The following is a 21,183-nucleotide window of genomic DNA, read 5'->3' on the forward strand; positions in this document are numbered from 1 at the left end:
ACACAGAGGCTCTTTTAAATAAAAAAACAATGACAACATAACTGACATGTGTCCAGAGGGTCATAAGTTAAGAACTCGGGATGGTGACAAGTGAACATGTTAAACTGCCATACCTGAGTCAATACCGATAGAACTAGGAATTGGGATGGAAGCATGAGCAACAAATGCTAACGTAGAAGCAACAAAGATCTGGGCCATGAAGTGAGCAATCTGCAACTGCTACTGTAACAATTGTTGCATCTCATATGGAGCACCCTATGTAACTAAAATAGAAGAATCTAAACTCCCATTTCCACTATTAGAAGTTGTAGAATTAGCCCATGTAGGCTTCCCAAACTTAACCTAACATATGTTAGAATAATAATTATTTTTCCCACAACGAACACACTTCCTTTCTAACTTACCATCACCACATCCTCTACCTTTGTCTGGGCCCTTTCTACATTGGCATCTACTTTTACCTGTAGAGGAATTTGTAGGGACTAATGTAGTGTTGGAAGCATTAAGAGCAGTGGCTTCCATTATCTTACCGCTTTTTACCGTTCCAGGTATAATACTCTTCTCAACCCTCATAATTCGATTAAGAGTGGTAGAGAGAGTAAGGATTTCATTTGAAGCTAACACCTAGGCTTTAATAACATCAAATTCAACACCTAAACCATCCAATTTTTATGCAACAAGTAGCTAATTTTGATATTTTCTCAACTCATTTTCATTCGTAGCAAATGGATGATGTACATTGATCTCCTACCATATACCAATGAATGCACTATAATATTTTGTAATAGTTCAATTTCCTCTTTTCAACCCAAAAATTTTGTATACAACTCATAAACGTGAGAGAGATTTCTCTCATGTGCATATAATGATTCTAGAGACTGACACATAGACTTTGATGTCTCGTCGTTCATCACATAATTTTTAAGAGTAGAATCAATATTATTGACAATCCAGGTCATAACATGACTGTCATTTGTCTTTCAATCATCATCTGGAGGCATTGGAGGATCATCTCGAATAAACTTCAACATTTTTCTACTTTTAAGATACATTTTGGCAGATAGAGCCCAATTAAGATAACTAAGCCTTGTAAACTTTTTCGAAGTAACCATAATGGTATCATTTCCATCAGACCCAAAATTTACACTAGTCGGGGTATAAACTTCTTTTGTCTTATCCATAACGATATTTGATCACAAAATAACCAATTTAAGTTTTCAAACAATTTCTAGATTTATCACCAAGGTGGACCGCACTAACAAAATTAGGGTTAGGGCACAAAAATAAGATATGCACTCTTCAATAATCTAATAACCAGTTATTCACAACTACTTCAACCAATATCATGCAAAAGTGGTAGCAATTAGGGTTGATGTCATCAATTGGGTGATGATAGAAGCATCCAACACTAGACTAGGTGATACAGATCTCAAAGAACCTAATTAGGAACCCAATTAAGACAATCAAAATGTAGAGAATCCTTCAATGATTTATAAAGAGTAGTAACCCTAAAGTTATGACAAAAAAAAAAAAAAAAAAAAAACTTAACTTTGATGAACCAGCTTCAAAACCCTGTAGTTTTTCTCCTTCCTGAGGGTCATCCTCTTCAAAAATGGCAAAAATATGCAATAGGCTCTACCACCCTGATACCATATAAAAATCTAGATTTAAGTGAAGAAATAATTTTTGAAAGAAAATGGACAAAAGAGCAGAAGACCTTCCTTAAGAACCTGTGTCCTTAGGTACTATGCTCCAATTCCCATACTAAGTTACAAATTATAAAAATACCCCTATACACTTAATAAACCTGGATCTCCTTATACCTCTCTAACTACACATCTTATATGCATGAAATTTAACTACTAATATAATTTAACATAATAGAACAAGATTTATAAAAAAAATAACCACTAAAATAATAAAATAACCAAAATACCCTTAAATGTATTTTCTAACGATATTCAAACCATATGTGGTTGGCTCAACAATTAAAATAAAATTTATGGCGTAATAATTACCGTGACCAGCAGAACTAAAAGAAGCATTCACAATCATTCACCAGTCTCGAGGCCCTCCTGGCGAGATGAAACTATTAAATGTTACCGCACTACATAAATAACCCAAAAAAAGGCCAAGTTTCCTTGCTTTCCTACACCAGAAAGTTTCCAAGAATCATAAAATCTCAAAAATACCTTGTCTGACAAACAAAGATCTAAATAACCTAAAAACAATAGCTAATAAATCTACTAGAATACAAAGGGCCTATACAATTAAAACACCATGCTACTTTTGCAGCACAAGCCGCTCGTACAAGCCAAGGATGTCCTTCTTGTTTGGATTCCTCAACTGGAGAAGTTGTGCTCCAAAACCATGCTTTGTCAGTTCCTGTTTGAGTTTAAGCACGGTAAACTTGGTATAATCTTCTGAGTCAGTTTGATAACTACCGATGTTCTCATCGTCTCCTCTAAAGATAGAAATCCCATCTTGTGTTTGAGTATTCAACGGACTATTTGTGCTCTTTGACCGTTTCTTTCCCCTGCTAATCTGTCCATCTACTTCCATTTCTTGGACAGATTCTATTCCCATATGCTCATCCACCCGTGAACGCTTCCCGTGAGAAGCAGTCTTAAGCTTACTATCCAATGCAGTTTCATTCAATCGAACGGAAGTCAATTCTTGCTGGAGCGAATCTAGTTTACCTTGAGTAGATTGTAGCTGCAAAGAGAGTGCTTCTGATCTTCTATTGGCCTCAGCCCGAGCAGCTCGTTCTGTAGCCAGCAAGCTCTCAAGAACTTGCACTGTACTAGCCCTTTGCTCGTTGGTGGATTTCAGTAATCGCTCTATTTCTTTCTCTCTTTCCCCAACCTGTGCTTCCAATAATTCCACCTTGGAATTGGCGTCCATCTCAGAGACTCGAAGCCTCTCTATCTCCTCCATAATGTCATTTTTCTGCCTCTCTAAGGTTTCTACGTGCCTCTCAGTTCTTTCAATTTGCGTTAATCTATCCATTGCCACTCGCTGGACTTCACTTTTTTCCCTTTGAGCAGCAGCTGCCTCTGCACGGGCTTTATCAGCTAACTCTGTAGCCCTTTTTGCTTCTTTTTCTGCAATTGCACACCTTTCCCCAGTCTCCTCAAATCTTTTGAACTCAGATAAGTACTGCTGCTCCAAGTTTATTTTTTCTTGCTCCAAAATTCTAGCTTCTCTCTCATATGACTGAGCAGTGGCCTTTACAGAGTCGAATTTCTCAACAAGCTCCTTGATTTCATGTTTCAAGGCCAATGATTCCAACTCAAAGCTCTTCAGCTTCGACTCCGCAGCCTGTGAAAACATTGCCAGAATGATCATGTGCAAAAATTATCAAAGATACTCGGTATATGTGGTATGGCTTACCTTCAAATCTGCAGTTAAACTCACAAGTTTATGCTCAGATTTGTCAATCTTCACCTGCTTCTCCTCGATCACCTCTTCCTGTCAATTATTAATTACATTACAAGAAGAGAGAGAGAGAGAGAGAGAGAGAGAGAGAGAGAGAGACCTCTCCTTGATCACCTCTTCCTGTCAATTATTAATTACGTTACAACAAGAGAGAGAGAGAAGAGAGAGAGAGACCTTTTCTGCCAAACTGGCAGAGAATTCTTCCCTCAGAGCATCTTCCCTAAGTTGAGTCTGCTTATTACTTCGTTCTTGAATCGTTGCAGCTCTCTCAAGAGCACCTTTAGCTTCTTTCACTGCAATATCATACTTCCTCTTCCACTCTGATGCCTCCTCCTGAGCTGATTGAGTTTGTTCATGAGCAGCAGCCAATCGTGCTTCAGCAGTATTAGTTCTTGAGTTAAGAGCTGCTATCTCAGACTTCACCTTGTCTTCTTCAGACTTCTGTTTCATAAAACCCTGCTCAAATTTTTTCTTCCATTCAGAAGAGGCCAATCTCGCTGCATCCAGAGCCTTTAGTAAACCCGAACAACGTTCCTCCAAAGAGCTACACTGACTCTGAATCTTAGATATGCGGTTTGTGTAGTCTTCTGTGATTTTCTTCTTATCATTGATAGCTTCTTCATAGCGTCGCAAGTAGTCAGATTTGTAATTTTCATTTGCTTCAAGTTGTCTGTTGAGCAGTCCCAATTTTTCTTCATTTGAACGGCATTTCAACGTGAGAGTCGTCTTTTCAGATCGAATTTGATCCAACTGCTTCACAACAAGACTGAGTATGGGGCCTTCTAGACTGAATAGATTATTGAACATCAGATATAAGACATAATTGAGGCACTAAACAAGTAGGGTATATGAGTTGAGGAATAAACCTCTGTTGCAAAAAAGAAGCCAACTTTTGCCACTTTACTGGACCATAAGATGACTTCTCATACTCAGAGAGTAAACCATTTAGATCCTGAAAATAAGATTGATATTATCATCATAATGAATTACTTGACTATTATCTACTAGAAGATGATAGCAAATTATGTGAACTGTTAAAACAAGAAAACTATTAGAATGATGCTTCTGTGAGAGTTCATTAGGTACTTCTTCAATAATATTATTTATTTTATTGTTTTAATAATGTTAGGAAAGTGTTTCCTTTAAATAGTGAAAAGTGAGTTTTATCCTATAAAAGAGATCATACATTGATAACTTGATCAAGCTTAGCATCAGGAACATTACAAGCAGCTCGCAACTTCTTTTCCATGCTTTGAATAGCATTTGAGCACCTCAAATCTGCCTCCATAAAAGCATTCCTTTTGTAGTCCTACACCAACAGCCAAATGAACAAACTGGAAGCAAAATACACCTAACCAGGGTCGTGTAGGTTGAACACAATCCTTTCAAAGATCTGTACTTAAAGAGTAGGTAACCTTAGTTTTAGTAAAAGGATATAGAGAATGCAAATAATTGATTAACAGCATCACAATATGACAAGGCTTTTAAAGAAATAAAGTGCTCCAAACCTTCCTTATTTATGAAGTGTGTCCATAAGATTGTCTATTTGTAAACCTGTCATTACATTGCTAAATTGAACCTCAGACGTGTACTAAATAATATAGTCTTCATATTAAACAAAAATATAACAAAATACATAGATGGGATTCAGAAGTTCTCAAAACACAACTAAAGAATTTGCCACAAGCAATGATTGGAAATCAGACAGGATCAAAGACGGTCCAAAATATGGGTCCATATAAAAAGCCAATTTCTCAAACCCAGCATAAACCAGAACGATCGGAAGAATAGCTACATTCAGCACAACGAAACTCTCACTTGGAAGAACGAGAAATTATGAAGATGTTAGGAAAGAGGAAAAACAAGGAAAAGTGAGCAGTTCATTGACGATCGAACAGAATCCAGGTTGAACTAGATCTATGGCTTTCTCCAGTCTGATTTTTTTTTCTTTTAGTAATCTTTTCCCCAATTTGATGCCTGTTCAATTTTGAAAAATATTGACCACAAGAATATGGGTCTTTTAGTATGCAGAAATTTCTGGTAAAACTATGTGATAAGCTAACCATGAAAAGTAGTAAAAAACTCCCGCATTACTTTTTCCTTTCCAAATCCTTTGCATGGTATGTGTGGACCTCTGTTCTAGGCAAAATGGGGCTGCAATTCTGCATATCAACTGATCTGATCTCTTTCAGTAAGTCGATAGTTGGATTACCCCTCCCGGGTCTCGAAAAAATGACGTTATTTACCTGTGCCAGTTTCGTACCATGGGGGCTATGGAATGAACGCAACCGAAGGAAGTTCGAGGCTAAAAGTAAATCGGATGTAAGAATAGCGGAAAGGGTGTCGGGGCAAATATCTTCTTGGCTCATAACTAAGAAGGCATTTGCCTCCTTCAAAGGAACCTCTATTCGAGATAATTGGAATATCGTGGCGAGGATGCACTTTGGGATCAAGGCTCCAGTAATGCAGGAATGGGCCCTCCCGAAATCTGGCTACCTCAAGCTGAACTTTGATGGCTCGTCTCTTGGCCACCCGGGGATTGCTGGTTTTGGGGGAATTATTTCGGATTCATCTGGTAATCAATGTTTTTCTTATGCTGGCCCGTTAGGCATTTCTGACTCTACAACAGCTGAGTTTCATGGCCTTCTCAATGGGCTCCGCATTTTTAGAGACAATTGCAGTGGTCCAATTCACATTGAAGGAGACTCAAAGGTGGTCATTGGATGGTGTGAACGTGCTTCCCCCCCTCCGTGGCGCCATTGGGATATCTTTCGGGAAATTTTAGATATTACCTCACTTTACACTTGTATTTGATCTCACATTCCGAGATCCGCAAATTCGGCTGTAGATGTGCTAGCCAAGGAGGGAGCATCTTTGCAATCTCTGGTTGTGAGGGAGTTGCTCCCTCTTCCTATGTAAATTTTTGTTTATATATAAATACATCTTTATCAAAAAAAAAAATCCTATAAACAGCTTATACTTAAAATCTGTTTCCAAAAAGACAAACATAATTCATTTGAATAAATAATGTTTTTGATGTTCTGCAAGCTACTTGGTGAAATTTTAAATTTAATAATTGAGACAAAAGATCAATGACTAACCTCAAATGCCTTTTTGAAAAAATTCTGAAGATGCTTCTCATATTTCTGCCTAGCAGAACCAGCCCCTACAGCATGGGCATTAAATGCAGCCAGTGACTTCTGAATAGCCTCTTCATGTGCTTCTCTCAAAATAACCTGCCAAATAATACATAAGTGCAGGAACGAGACAACCACCATCTCACACGTTTTTACTACTGAGTGCAACTGTAAGCTATACTAACCTCCTCAGGAGGTTTGGTGCGGTCAAATGTTGATATGTAAGTCTCAGAAGCTGAATCAAATGCTCTCCTACACTCTGCTTCTTCAACACTCTGCAGACACATACAGTTACTAACTAAAAAAGAATATATGAGTTATCATGCTTGTCTTTTTCAGAAATACAGCGGTCTTTAGTCCTTAAAAGTACAATGTAATGAGCATTTTTATAATAATTTACTGCAGATATTGTGTGTGAGTGTATATGTCAGCTCTTTCAGTTATAATCCCATAGAAAACAGATAACCAACTGAATTATCAGTTTACTGACTTGGTCAATATCGGGGTTATGAAAATACAAGTTCAGGGGTATTTTGGTTATTTCTCATATTTTGTTTTATCCTAACTTATGTCTGTTAGATAGATAATGCTTTTATATTCTTATAGTTCAAGTCTCATTCAAACCCTGTTATTCGTGTAATTATGACTTAAACCTTGAAATAAAAGAAGGGAGCTCGTGCCTTTTGGGTACGAACTTCAATGCAGCCAAGGCTGCTCTCTCTCCTCTCCTTTTTCACTTTTCTTTCTCTCATTTTCTCCCTCAAATCTCTTTATTTTCAAGGGTCATTACTGCTTTCATGTACAAAAATCACCCTTTGGCTTGGTCAACATGTTAAAAGACACCCACGTGTGTAGGGGTGGCATTGCTAATAAAAAAAAGAATAACTTCCATAGAGATGGCATAAAATTGTAATTATGAAAGCTAGTATATGTCATCTTATGTCCTTTTCCTTTTGAAGCATGTAGCCTTAAGGGCATTGTAGTCATTGAAAACATCTTCCCACAACTAAAAATACAACCTCAAGGTATGGGGTAGAGCATTCAATCCTCAACTTTCTGAACGGTTTGTACCAACATGACTTTGAATTTATATGCAGAATTATATCTCAAAAGAAAGCTATGTATGTCTATTTTCTATCCAAATAAACCTTTTTCTCAATCCAATCTTTCTAGAGAGAGAGATATCCACATTGGAAGAATCAAAGGTCATGCTGGTATTCTGTTGCATGCGAAAAATCCGAATTTAAGCCGAATATTTTTATTCATTTTTTTAGTTGCTAATGTTGGTTAAGTTTCCTGTTTGTTTTCAAACTCTAGTCAAAATTTTACTAACTTGAGTATCTTTCCTTCATTAAAAGTTTCATCTCTTTAATCACACATTACAATAGTTTCCTTAAGAGAAGTATTTTCTAATATGAGTTTAGTTTAAAGTCTGAATTTTTTAATTAGAAAGTCTTATTTCCTCATTCTAAATTTCAAATATTAGTATCCTAAATCTTCCTTATTCCAGAAATTATCTCTTTAATATTGTTTTTTCAAATTGGTCAAATTGTATTAAAAAAGTAATTGTCTTATATGAGAAGTCTATTTTAGAAAGTTTCCATTATTATGTTCCATCTCAAAACTTTCTTATTGGGTTTTTATTAAATTTCTTTAATCATCATGTTCATAGAGGAATTATTTTTTTATCTCCCTCTTTGAGTTGCGCCCCCCCCCCGCCCCCCCCCCCCCCCCCCAAAAGTCATACTAGTCAAATTTGTTACGGTAATTCAATTCTATTGGCCCTTTTGCTCGATTGATTTTCTCCTACCATCCTTTTTAACTCTCGTTTACCCTCTTAGGTCAACCCCTTGGTGTGTTGCTTTGGTTGATCATCTTTTTATATATGGGTGTTTTTAAGTCCATTCAAACTTTTTTATTCGAACCCTTTGGGTTTTTATTGCCGTATTTTAAGTGACAGGTATTACCCTCTTTAGTAATTATTATCACTATTTTGTTTGAAATCCTTTGAGGTTAGTTTCGACTTCTGCTTTATCATCCTTGTTTTTTTACTTTTTGAGAGTCTATGTCTGATTGAGTACTTATCCTTGGGACACCTTAATGGAGGAGATAATTACTACGAGTATTTTTTTTTTCAAGTTGTGATCTATGTCATTACTTTCCACCGTAAGGGGGAGAATAAAAGGAGAAGTATGAAAGATGGTGTAGGTGACAAAATCTACCATGAAAGATCCTACAAGCTGAATCAAGTCAGGTCACATTCATTACTCTATTGATTTGATGTACATCTTCTTATTTTCTTTACGTGTAAGAATTCAGATTGGAAATTGAGTTCCGCAATAGTTGCACTTCCTTCCGAATTCCACGTTTGAGAAGAAAAAGAAGTTCTACAATGAAGAATTCCATGTGTTGTGGTAATTAAATTTTATGTGTCTATAATATCCAAAGCAAGGCAATCAAGATGAAATGTGAACAAGAACAAGATGAATCAAAACAAGACAATCGAAATTTCTTTTTCAAGTACACAAGTTTCTTGACCAAGATTATTTTCAAAACAAAGTTACAAACACCAGCTTGCGGGGGAGTGTTAAAGACACTCACGTGTGTAGGAGTGGCATGGCTAGTAAATAAGCAGAACTTCCATAGAGATGACGTAAGTATGCAAAGTGTATGTCCTCTTATATCTTTTTCCTTTTGAAGCATGTAACCCTAAGGGCATTGTAGTCATTGTAAACACCTTCCCACAATTATAAATACAACCTCAAGCCATGGAGTAGAGCATTCAAGTCTCTTCCTCTGAGTTCAAATTCGTCCTTACATCTCTCTCTTTGTTCCTCTTCTTTCTCTCCTTTGGTTTCTTCTCTCTTCTCTCCCAAGAGCTAGAGTTCCTCTTTTCTCTCCTACCCTTGAGATCAAGACAGTAATTTTCTCCATGCTCTTGAGATCTATATTACCAATAGTTTTAGATATCTTTTGACTCTACAATTTTACTACTTACCAGGATCATTTTTTTTTTCAAGTACCTAGGAAGAGTTTCTTCATATGCAACTTTTTTGCCTATGAAGCAACCCTTGTCCTCCATGTCCCGAATTTCATTTCCTAAAATCACACTACACTTGAAAACCAAACTTGACTCTTTCTTCTTCTTTTTTTAAACGATGATGAAATACGTTCAAGGAAAAAAAAAATTGTAGAAAGATGGCCAAGGAAACCATCAAAAGTTAAGCTCATCATGACATTTCCAGCAAAACCATGGAATCCAGAACCCAGCCCCCCCATTTCCACCTCATGAACCTCCAAATTCCAACTTTGAATCCGTCAATCATGACCGGAAGCAAACCTCCACATCCTGGATCATGAGAAGAGTTGGGTCCAATCAAAAGTAGGCCACTATCCGATCTTTATTAGGTCCAAGTAAATCTTCCATTGTCCTCCTCAAAGAAACCAAAATGCAGGACATGCAAGGAGAGTCATCAATGAAGTTGGACAGTCGAGGGGAATTCTCACCCTTAGGGATAAAGGTACCATTGAAGTTTTTGAAGTAGAAATTGAGTCTTTCTCCATTTGGACTAAGGCTCATTGACCGAGACTCGGGCAATCTCTGGTGTCTAGCTGGGGTAAATTGCCCAACAAGATACAGAGACCATGCAAACTTCTAGGAAGAGCTTTTCAACCGCACTGAGTGCTAGCATCTTCCTTAGCTAATCGTTGGGGACTTCAATATAATAAGATTAGGAGTACCAACCCCCCCCCCCCCCTTTTCCTGCATTTAGAATCACAATGCCAAAGAGAAGCTTTGCTAATTTTATCGAAAGCTGCAAGCTTGAAGAGATTAATCTGATGGGGGAATCCTTCATCTGGTCAAAGGGGCAGCAAAATCCAATTTTCTTCAAGCTAAACAGATTCCTTGCTAACGGGGATTGGATTAGGCTCTATGAGGATGAAGTTTTCAACAAAATTGGGTCTAACCATTGGCCCATCCAATTAGACACCAAGTTTAGAGTACCAATCGGAGCATTCGAGCCCGTCACCTTCAGAGTGCCATCCTTTCTGCAGTCCGAAAACATCAGGCAATGCGGTTCATCAATAGCCAAGAGGTCGTCGTGTTGGGGTCGGATGAAACATCGTCGCCAGAAGACAGGTGTTGGCGACACCCGTGACGACAACATTGGCTGCCATAGACGCAACCGCAATCGCCATGTCGAGGGACATTTTGCAATGTGATTAGCTCGATGATGAGCTTTGAATTCCAATATTGTATTCTCTGATCAATGAATATGATTCCAAGAGCCACATAGTTTTGAATGTAGATTATCTAGTTGCAGAAGTTGCCCATCAAATCTCCATTGCGCCTTTACCCCAAGTAATTACAACTAAAGAGTCACCGTCAATGATTATCGGCATGCGAAAATCTTCTTTAAACAAAATCCTTGAAGAAGATTACTAACTTCGGCTTAGAGAAAACTGCCTCACTGACCGGCCCTAAAAATGTTAGTTGGATACCCTCAAGGTTCCTAGTACCCCATCCTCCTCTCCACCCCCCACCCACACACACACACCCCAAAAGAAAATATCTGTGGACCTAGAATACCTTTACAACTACCACCAAAATTCAATTTAAGTGAGTCAAGGGATCCACTGCTCCATCTGAAGCAAACTTCATAGAACTGCTGCCTCTACCATTCTCCATAGGATTTTACCAAGTTGGAGCATAGGAAAAGAAATAATTCCAGACAGCCAATCATTCAGAGTTTCTTGGTAAGCATATAGTGGTATTCCAAATTAGCAAGCACAGGACCTCTGAATTTCATTTGCAAAAGTACAATGAAGGAGAGTATGATCAAACAATAGACTCATCCTCTTCATTACATAATCAACATGATGTAACTGAGGGCTAGAACCCGCGTCAACATAGCTGACCAAATGTTAGAATCCTGCTTTTAGGAATAACCCAAAGGAAGAGAAAGGATTTTGTTACAGCTCGAACTTCTCTCATCATAGCTCTCTACAATTCAGCTCAAGTCTCACATGACCCAATTTTCTACTATTCACCACAACGAGCCTTTCACAACCTGGTTCTTCTGAGACAACAACCCGAAGTCTTTAACGCCAGCAAAGAGTGCAGGCAAGTTCTTTCAAGGAGAAAGAAGAAGGGAATGTCCGCAATGGTTAACGATTTAGGTAGGTGATAGAACTTTGGACACATCGTGTGGCAAGGCAGTGACCCAGGCCTTCAGAACTTTGGTGTTTATTTCAAGTTGTTCTGCACTTCTCCAGCCTATACTGAACACTTACCCAACCATCGTTTCAAGCCCACATGCCCTTCTCATGTGTCAAGCTCTTAAGCGTCAGATGTTTAGTAATTGGTGCTTATTGCAGCTCTCTCGAGCCTCTCACATCACATCTATCTCTGTATAGTTTACAAGAAAATTACAAATCACCCTTACATCAATTGAATAATCAGTTGGAATAACCTCACCCATTTCAATTTCATTCAATAAAAGGAAAGCAAGCAATTGGGTAAGAAATTTTATTATGCTTTTTGTTCCATAGTAAATGGTACAGAAAAAAAAAACAAGCAAATAGGTAAATTGGCATCCCTATGGCCGGTCCAGGTGAGATTATTACTCCTTCCTTGACATCAGAAAAGGAAGATATGGATAATGCTAGCACTTGGATTGTTATGATAAATTTTGAAGAGGTAAACTATTAGTTGTGTGTTGGATAGTAGAAGTCTTTCTAGGCACAAGGAAAAAGCTTCATCAAGGAGGCACCTCCATCTCCTCTAGCCGAGGATAGGAGATCAGAAAATTTTCTTGTAATGTCTGCTTAATGGTATGAAGTCTTTGATCAATAACCAGCCTATACGATTTGTATGTTGAACTGTTTCCCATGCAGTAAGGAGAAAAGTCCACTTATTCTATTGGTGAAGCAGATGGTCTGTGACACGAGATCAATCCGTATCATCCCTCACTGTGGTGAGAAAGAAGCTCATAGACAGAGAGACAGATGTATATTTTAGTTACAACAAATGAATCATCGAGTACACTTGCGTTAGAATTTTTCAGTCTCTACCAGTAGTGCGTCACTTCTGGAGCCTAGAAATAAGACAGATGCCTCAACCTTCAACGCAAATTCTACATACACTACCAGAGGTCAAGGAGGTGGTCAAAGAGACAGGGCTCAACAACAATGGGGAGGCCGAGGCCCTGGCTAAGAAGGTAAAGAGTATGTTCACTCTGGCCATACTAATCACTTTTCTAATAGATGTTCAGAGAAATTTGGTAAACCTGCATGTACCAATCAGGCTGTATAGGAAGGTGGAAATTCTTTTACAGCAGGCACTGAGATAATGAGCAGATCATATATCTCAAAGTATACATCTTTTCTATAACTCGATGAGAAAGAGATTACATTAAAGAAGAGCTACAGAAAGAGGAAGAGTACATTTGATGAGATAAAACAAAACCATGTAAATGTGGACTCATCAATGTCTACAAAAACAGATATATACGAATGTGGGTTGGTGGATAGGTAGCAGAAGAGATGCTAACACAACAAAAGAAGGTGCTTGCAGGATATACTTCATACAAAAGGCGATCTAAAAAAAGGCCTCCATTTAGCATGCAAATAAGTGAAAAGCTCAGATATCAACCTAAGCAAAGGCAGCTCTAAATAATAATTCCCGATTTCACAAATCTGTCATCCTTCCACAGATTATAATGGGTGATATCATTCCACAGATTAAAATGGGTGGATGATATTCATTCTTCATACATGAAAAAATCATATGAAACCAATTCATTCGTGGAAAAGTGATGACCAAAATGAAATATGCAATAAGGTGCAGAGAAACATAGGTGAACAAAATATCATGGCAGAAAAGCACACATGCTATTTTGCTTCCAACCTGCCATGAGGACGATATTGTTGGCACTGCTCCATTATTAATAGCATCCAGAAAAGATTGTGTAATGCCAGCCAGAATTGGCCCTGTCATAACTGTGCTTCCAACCTGTTTTGGTTTAGTTCTCTCAAAAACGAACTTTGTCAATGCATCAAGACCAGATCTAAATTCTGGTCGTAATTTATCCAACTGCATAGATGTATAACTCATCAGAAATACAACAGAATAAACAGAATAGATAATTGAAAGAAATGATAAATAGAAAGAAAAGACTAACAGAGATCTGGTCCAGATGCTGAAGATCCTTTTCATTGTTCAAAGGCCGCATAAGGGCAAAGCACTCCCGGTCAGGGAAAAGAGCACGAATAGACTCTCGTATCTATTTAGCAGTTTTTTCAAAAATAATTAGTTGGACAATAAGCAGCATGTATGATGAATATCCATTAGCAAAGAAGCGAAATGGGAATCTGATCTAGGATATAGCAAAAGAGAAACAAGATAACTTCACCTCATTTTTGGCTGCCATATCTTTTCCTCCTCCTTGCATTCGCCTCAAGGCTAGCTCCAAGTAATCACGAGGGGTTATTTGCCTATTGTCCTCTGCTAAATCTAAATAGAAATCCTGCAAGCATTATTTAGTTAAAGAGAAAGTCATCAATCACCAAACAGCACCTTACAAGCTTGCAGACTTGAATCATATAAACAAAAGCTTCATAGAATTTGAAAAGGCAGAAATGAGTACCCTCAAAAGCCAAACAAAGACTGGGGAGAACTGCCCAAGCTCAGAAGCTGTAGCCTTTCCTCCAGAAGCCCTTACACGAATATGCTTAGTCATTTCGGTAACAAGAGATAGACGATCAAGTGCAGATTCATCAATACCTCCCATCTATTTAAGACAAGTGAAAACAAAAGCTGATGAAGCAACAAATAAATTTATTACAACAAGCTAAGTATTTCAAAGCTACTAGAAGATGCCTATACCTGATTATAGATAAACATACTGGATAGTAGGACAGCCAAAGAGAATATCTGGGTGCTATAGGTTCCCTGCCAATGGTCCAGCAACATACCCAAAAATCAAAGGATAAACTTAGAAAGTAATAAAGAATTAAGACTTGGATTTGGCACAAACAGTATACACACTGTGAATAAATAAATAGATAAATAAATTAGATAACAGTACCAGAAAAAGGTAAACATGGAACAGAAAAATGAAGCAGCAGTGTATCTTAGATGTTGTTTCTTTAGGGGGGAAAACTGAATCTTAGATGTCTTTGACAACAAAATAACTAAATCATGCCCATCAAGATTGATTCTTTTTTGAGAATGATGAGAACTTTATTCCAGGTAGAAGAAGAGAATACAGATTACAAAGAGATTACAAAAAGTCCACCCTGCCAAGGCCATGCAAAATAAACCAAGGGGTAACAAGATTCAAAGCCAGTCAAGGATCTTAGGGATAGGGTCCAGCATTCCACACCAAAAGATGCAGCTGTGCATATTCATTTTCATCTACTGATACAATTGACAGCCATTAATGGGCTACAAACACAAGCAAAATCCATCACTGTTTGTTTTGATAAATTAAAGAGAAAGGCAAAAGAAAAGAAATAAGACAAGGAGGTACTTTCGGGATGTAAACAAAACAAGACAAAGATAATGAGCTGCAAAAGTCTAATCTTGAGTGCTATTATTCATGATAAGAGAAGATATCAACTTGCCTCGAGACCATAATTCTATACCAATCCAGTCACAAACAGAAGAAAGAAGAAGAAACGTTACTGAAAATTCACTCACGAATCAAAGCTACAACATGCCCATCAATGCATGAGTTTACAGAATAAACTTGAGAAAAGAATTCAAGTGTAAATAAAAGAAGGACTACGTCCAACTCATTAATACTTTAATTAGGACTAGAACTAAAGCTAAGTAAATTCAAGGTAAATTAAAAAAGGACTACGTCCAACTCAGTAATGCTTTAATTAGGACTACAACTAAAACTGAGTGTGCTTTTTCAGATTTTTCAATAGTGTGCATTTAAATTTAGTTGTCACACAAATTTCCTCAGAAAATAATGCACTGTTATTGCCATCTGCAAAATATGATGATCCACATGACAAATTCAAATCTTAGTATCATAGTGAGATTGTGTTTTATCTATCCAATCCTTCTATACTGTCGCTTAAGAGAGTAATCAGAGAAGAAATGAGAAATAGAAGAATGAGAGATCAGAGGAAGAAGAAAAAGGAGAAAAGAGTTGCTGAAAGAGAGCATAGGAGAGAGCTCTTGTTAGGGTCTTCAATCAACTCCTCTTCCTTCTTATTAACTTAAGTGAGTTTGAGAGATAATAACATATTTACCCCTCTTACACATAACTTCTTATAACTTCCTAACCAAACCTCTAAACAACATAAAACCTGGACCATAGACACACCTAAACAACATTCTGAACATGCCAGTACTCTCACTGAAATATACAGATCCAAGTAAATTGACCAAACTGCCCCTTATACTATATTTAACATAACCATTATTAATACATCTGAGTAGATTTTGAAAAATATAGAATATGTTACATCCTTTGCCTCGCCTCGGACAAATAAGTTGGAATTTAGGTTACGACTGCTGAAATTAACATAAGCCTGAAGAGAAGATGAACCTGCCTTTGATCAGGTCAGTACTCCGGCCTAATATCAGTATTACTTTCAAGAAACCAGCAGACTCAGAGCCAATCCAAATGATGGAATCAACTGACTGAATCTACAGCCAGCATATTAGCTTCCCCAACACATCATAGATGACTTTAAAATCCATAATTTTACTAACCAGAAGCAAGAATCTCCTATAGACATCATTACAGGACGAAGCTCAAAAGGGATTGAACCAATAAGCAAATGAGAAAGTGCAACAAGTTGGTGGAGCTCCAACAAATGCTAGCACACTAGAACAAACTCTGTGCCATGCGTAGGGGCGGATTTCACAGGGAACTTGACCTGACCCGACCCCAAAACCCGGAGATGGGTTTTACATTTCACCCTGCAAGTCGGGGATGGGTGGGTAAAAACCCCCATTCGGTTGTGAGTGGGGATGGGTTTGCCGAACCCAACCCAACCCAACCCCTAGGGTTTTATACCTGTAATGCCCTTTAGACATATATGAATAACATAAATTTTAATGACACAATAATATAATTTTATAAGTTTCTTAGGGGTATTTAGGGAAAAAGTAAATGTTTTAAAGCACTTTGTCTCATATGATTGTGTCCAATGGCTTAAATAAAAAGAGTTTGATGTTGAGGGATTTTTATGGTGTATAGAGACTTTTGTAATTTAAAAAAAAATTATAATTTTTACAGATTTATAGATTTTTAAATAATGGTTCATTATCTTATGGACTGGGCAAATAGAGCGGGGCTGGGCAGGGATGGGATGGGCCGGTGATTGATCGGGGATGCGGGGTTGGGTTGGGGACAGGGCGGGGACAGTGTTGGCTTCCCAACCCCATTCAGATTTTTTGGGTTCAGGTTTCGGGTCCGGTTTGGGTTTTGGGAAACCCATCCCTGACCCAACCTGACCCATACCCACCCCTACATGCATGCATCAACTAGCACCTGAAACTACCTACCTCAAATTGCATAATAATCTATTGATCTAAGCATAAAGGGAGAGATTGTGGAAGAATAATTGTTTGATACTACCATTCAATATACATACATTCATACATACATATATAAAGTTTAATACTGCTATCCCAGAGAACTAAGACCAGGGTATTAAATCCTTATCAATGATTGTAGTACAATAATTATATACATTCTTTACCACATTTTTCTCCTCTGTATTGAGTTTGCTCTAATTTAAATACTGTGACCCCAAGTTAGTAATTTCTACAAGGGCACATAACAAGGAAGTCTCACAAGATCCTGAAACTAGGCAATGACTCTGCCAGAGTCACCCAGAATACCCTTGATGTGTAATCAAAGATAATGAAGATTTCTATTGCCACACACTCTCCGGTGAGGTAATTATCATGGCTTCCTCCATCCTCACTACTTTTCTCCTGTCTCTTATCTGGTTTATCTTTGTTATGCTGTCCTTAGATGGGTAGTTTCTTCCCTCCAAAAGTGGGTAATTTCCTACTGCTACCCGTAAAAGTGGGTGATTTCCTACTGTTTCCCTTCATAGCGGATGTTTTCTTAATGCTACCCTTAAAAGTAGGTGGTTTTCTACTGTTGTCCTTAAGTGGATGGTTTTCTACTGGTACCCTTAGAGGTGGGTGATTTTCTGTTGCTGTTAGGAGGTTTTCTTTTATGCCTTCCCAGTGTGGGTTCCCTTATTTTTTTTCTACCCAAGCTGAGTTTCTATGTCATGGCTCGCCAGCATGAGGAGGAGAGATACAGTACAAAATAATGGTGGTGTTGGTGAAGCCTGCCAAGAATCTTCAAGAGTGAGGGAGTGGTATTTAGGTTATTGATTAGTGTTGTTTGAAATTGTAACTAATCTCGCTGTCTACAGCAGCTTTGATCTTTGTTTTATGCTTTGCTTTGATCTTTGTGTTGAGTTTTTACATATATGCAAATAAGGGGGAGCATCTGTGATTCCAAATCAACAACGATTAGTGGCAAATTGTGGGACTAGTAGAAGCTAGCATGTGACTTATGTCTGAAGCTTCCATTAAGATTTGTGAATTGATTTCTCGTTAAAGACCTAAGTTGGAACTTTATTTTCATCTTTTGTTTGTGATGTTTGCTATGTAACAAGCTAAAGCAATATGCTCTAAATTGAGGGACGTGTTAGAAAAAGTAATTTGGGTTTATTTAGTTCTCTAGGAAAGTATTTTCCAATGGAATCTTTTCTATTAGAGTTTAAGGGGAGCAGGGATATTATGGTACTTTTGTCAGTTTTATGTCATAGGAGAGAGGGATCAACCCTAAATCTAATCTCCTCTAAACAATCCAAAATGAATTATCACTCTCTTGCCTTCCCTCTCTTCTCCCATGTTCTCTCTCCTGTTCCTAATCGGTTTCTGCAGTTTTGACAAACATATTCATTCCTTAGTATAAACTTGATGGATACTAAGCATTACAACAGCGATTTCAATTCAAAACAAGAAGGCACCCAAAATAATAAAAAACATTTTGATATTCCATAGGATCAACGGTGTAAAAATATAAAACTTCTAGCAACAGTAATCAAACAACATTTTTGTAGGTTTGCATCAATTGATTCTAATGCAGATAGTTGAAGGCCTACCGTTTGATCATAAGCATCAATTCCTTCAGAGTCCAAGAGTAAGAGATAGTACTCGGTTCCATCCAGAGCAGTTAGTTTTAATGGTGCACTCCACATCCATAGCCCCTTCGTGCATGGTCGGTGGGTGGATGCAACTTGAAATCCACTGCTTCTCCCTAAAAGCTAACACATCCAAACAAATATCAATCAGTCAAAGAAGAATCTAACACCTATGTCACAAAATCTCCATCGCAAACAGTGAATTTATTTATTTTCACAGTTTTCAAACAGGTTACAGTTTTCATCCATTAAGTAAAAGAAGAAGCTGATACAGGGAAACTATCAATAATATAAGCAAAGAATGATGATCAAACAAGGAAAGAGAGAACCATACTCTGAAGAGATTTTCCAACATCGAACAGTACTAAGTGCAGGCAATATTTATGCAAAACTTTCCCAAACGACCTCAGTATTTTTTTTTTTTTTTTTCAGAAAGGACATCCGACTTATTTAAACTTAACCAAGTAAAACATCAAGGAAGGTTCCTGAAGGTCATTCACATCATACTCACAAGAGGAGCATGTAAGACACGCATTCAATACCAATGTCAGTACTCATACAACAACTGAAGTCTAGCTTTGTAATAACTAAAAGATGGTTTTCATCTGCCAGCTAAACACTGTGTTGGCCATTCTCAAAGAAATCCCAATCAGTTCAATAGGAGTTCAAAATTCTCTAAGACACAGAAAATATGCGAGATTAAACAGAGTGAGTGTGAACAATTCAGTTAAATGGAAACCCAGACGCAACAAAAAAAGAAGAAACAAAAACCACCACATCAGGGACAGCAAAAAATACGTGACAGAATTGAAAGAACTGGGACGTTTAAATAATTAGACGCCCTACAAGATACGAGATGAACCAAGAAAAAACCTGATTCAAGATGAAGCTCTTTCCTTGGCGGGCTCGGCCACATACGGAGACCACACCTATGGGACCCTTGACGAGCTGGAGAGTGGCAACGGCCTCAGGGTCCATCCGGAACTTCCCTTTCTCATCGCAGTAAACAAGACGGAGGGGCCTACCGGGGCCCACCGCAACTGCGGCAGACGCCGGGGAAGCGCTAGGGGTGACGGATTCCGGCGAGGAGTTGGAGCCTCTACTCCGAAATCCGAACCTCTGCATCATCTTGCCGCCGGGATCTCAGGTCCGAAGCCCCTTATTGTACCTCTTTTCTTCTTCTTTTTGCTCCGAGGAAGTTTTTAAAATCCGGGAGGGAAGCTGTGAAATTTCGGATTAAATGAAACCCGGCCCAGGTGATCGGGGCAGAAATGAGTTGGCTTTGGGACCGTGACAAAATGAAAACGCGGGTTCGCTGCATTTCGCTGCAGATTGCAAGTTCTGAGCAGAGGAGTCACCGTGGTACGATACGAGTCAAGCGATCTGTACCATGTCAAAGTGCGAAACGATGCGTTATTTTGAAGCAACTGTAAACATAAGTGGGTCCGGTCCTTGTGGGGTCTTCTCATCTCTCGGCCAGGGATTTGTGGGACAGAAGACGAACAAGATTTAAATCCCGCAACTATCATTTTGGGAAGTAGCAGCATTATGGACCTTCTGACCAGCGGGAGATAGAAATAGACTAAGATTAGAAAAACAACAGCACAATTTAAGGTCCCCGTGTCTCTAGTTGAAAATAATAAATATTTTTATAAAGATATATATTTTTAAGAAACTTTGAAATAAAATCCTATTAGTGACTTACTAGGAAATTAAATAGACTTGTGCCTTTTATAAGGAAATAAATTAAAATTAATAATCAATCGTACACATTACTGTACTTATCAGATAAATTTTTAGTAAAACAAAATATCAAATACAAATTTACCATAAAATTTTACTTCATGCTAAAAGTATTACACTATCAATTATCAAATACTTAATAAAAAAAAAATCATACAGTTTTCTGCCCCATCTAGGCTGAAAAATCTTACTTGGAAAATTATATGATTTTCTTGATAAGAATTTTCATCTAGAAAAATGTTTTCAGAGAACAAGAAGCATTAATGGTCCCTAAAAACGTATTTCTACTATAAATGCATTTCCTATATTTCCTTAAAAAGGTACTAAAGAGCCAAAAGGTGAATTTTTAGAGTTTCTATTGAAAATTAGTAAAATTTAAAGAAGCTTCCGAAAGAGCTAAAAATTTTATCATAATGAAGATATTTCTAAGAAGGGAAAATGAGTTGGACATGATTTACGGGAGTTATGCTCAACTTGAAAAAAAATCATATTATTTACCAGGTTATCTCTTTAGAACATCATGCCTAGGGTGGATACAAATCTAATTTGGGTCGATTCTTTTTTAAACTCATATCAGAACCCAAACCGACATGAAAGGAATGAAATCCAACTTCATCACTGCCTTGTCCCTGCGTTTCTAGTCCATCCCTGCTTTGACCCATCACCT

General features: G+C 37.8%; 1 protein-coding gene across 1 annotated transcript; it reads right to left on the minus strand.

Moving 5' to 3' along the window:
- Window positions 1-2,013: 2,013 nt before the first annotated feature.
- LOC137954889 (uncharacterized) lies at window positions 2,014-20,009 on the minus strand. Its single transcript, XM_068801801.1, has 14 exons — window positions 19,647-20,009; window positions 18,735-18,896; window positions 14,464-14,529; window positions 14,225-14,368; window positions 13,991-14,104; window positions 13,760-13,861; window positions 13,486-13,671; window positions 6,761-6,850; window positions 6,540-6,674; window positions 4,625-4,747; window positions 4,305-4,390; window positions 3,613-4,225; window positions 3,394-3,471; window positions 2,014-3,321 (listed from the first exon to the last, which is right to left on the minus strand). The coding sequence occupies exons 1-14, from the start codon at window positions 19,899-19,901 to the stop codon at window positions 2,284-2,286; spliced, it is 3,192 nt and encodes a 1,063-aa protein (XP_068657902.1). The 5' UTR covers window positions 19,902-20,009; the 3' UTR covers window positions 2,014-2,283.
- Window positions 20,010-21,183: the final 1,174 nt, after the last annotated feature.

Source organism: Aristolochia californica, unplaced genomic scaffold, assembly GCF_029961685.1.
Source record: "Aristolochia californica isolate CCGP_79_NKW_82.1479 unplaced genomic scaffold, dmAriCali1.0.hap1 SCAF_1, whole genome shotgun sequence".
NCBI classification, from domain to species: domain Eukaryota; kingdom Viridiplantae; phylum Streptophyta; class Magnoliopsida; order Piperales; family Aristolochiaceae; genus Aristolochia; species Aristolochia californica.

Bases quoted from the DNA above. Each gene is read 5' to 3' on its own strand.
- LOC137954889 (XM_068801801.1), bottom strand. From the start codon at position 19,901: ATGATGCAGAGGTTCGGATTTCGGAGTAGAGGCTCCAACTCCTCGCCG. The intron at 18,897-19,646 runs GTTTTTTCTTGG...TGGATGTGTTAG, and splicing joins AGAGCTTCATCTTGAATCAG to CTTTTAGGGAGAAGCAGTGG. The intron at 6,675-6,760 runs GTTAGTATAGCT...ATTATTTGGCAG, and splicing joins GCACCAAACCTCCTGAGGAG to GTTATTTTGAGAGAAGCACA.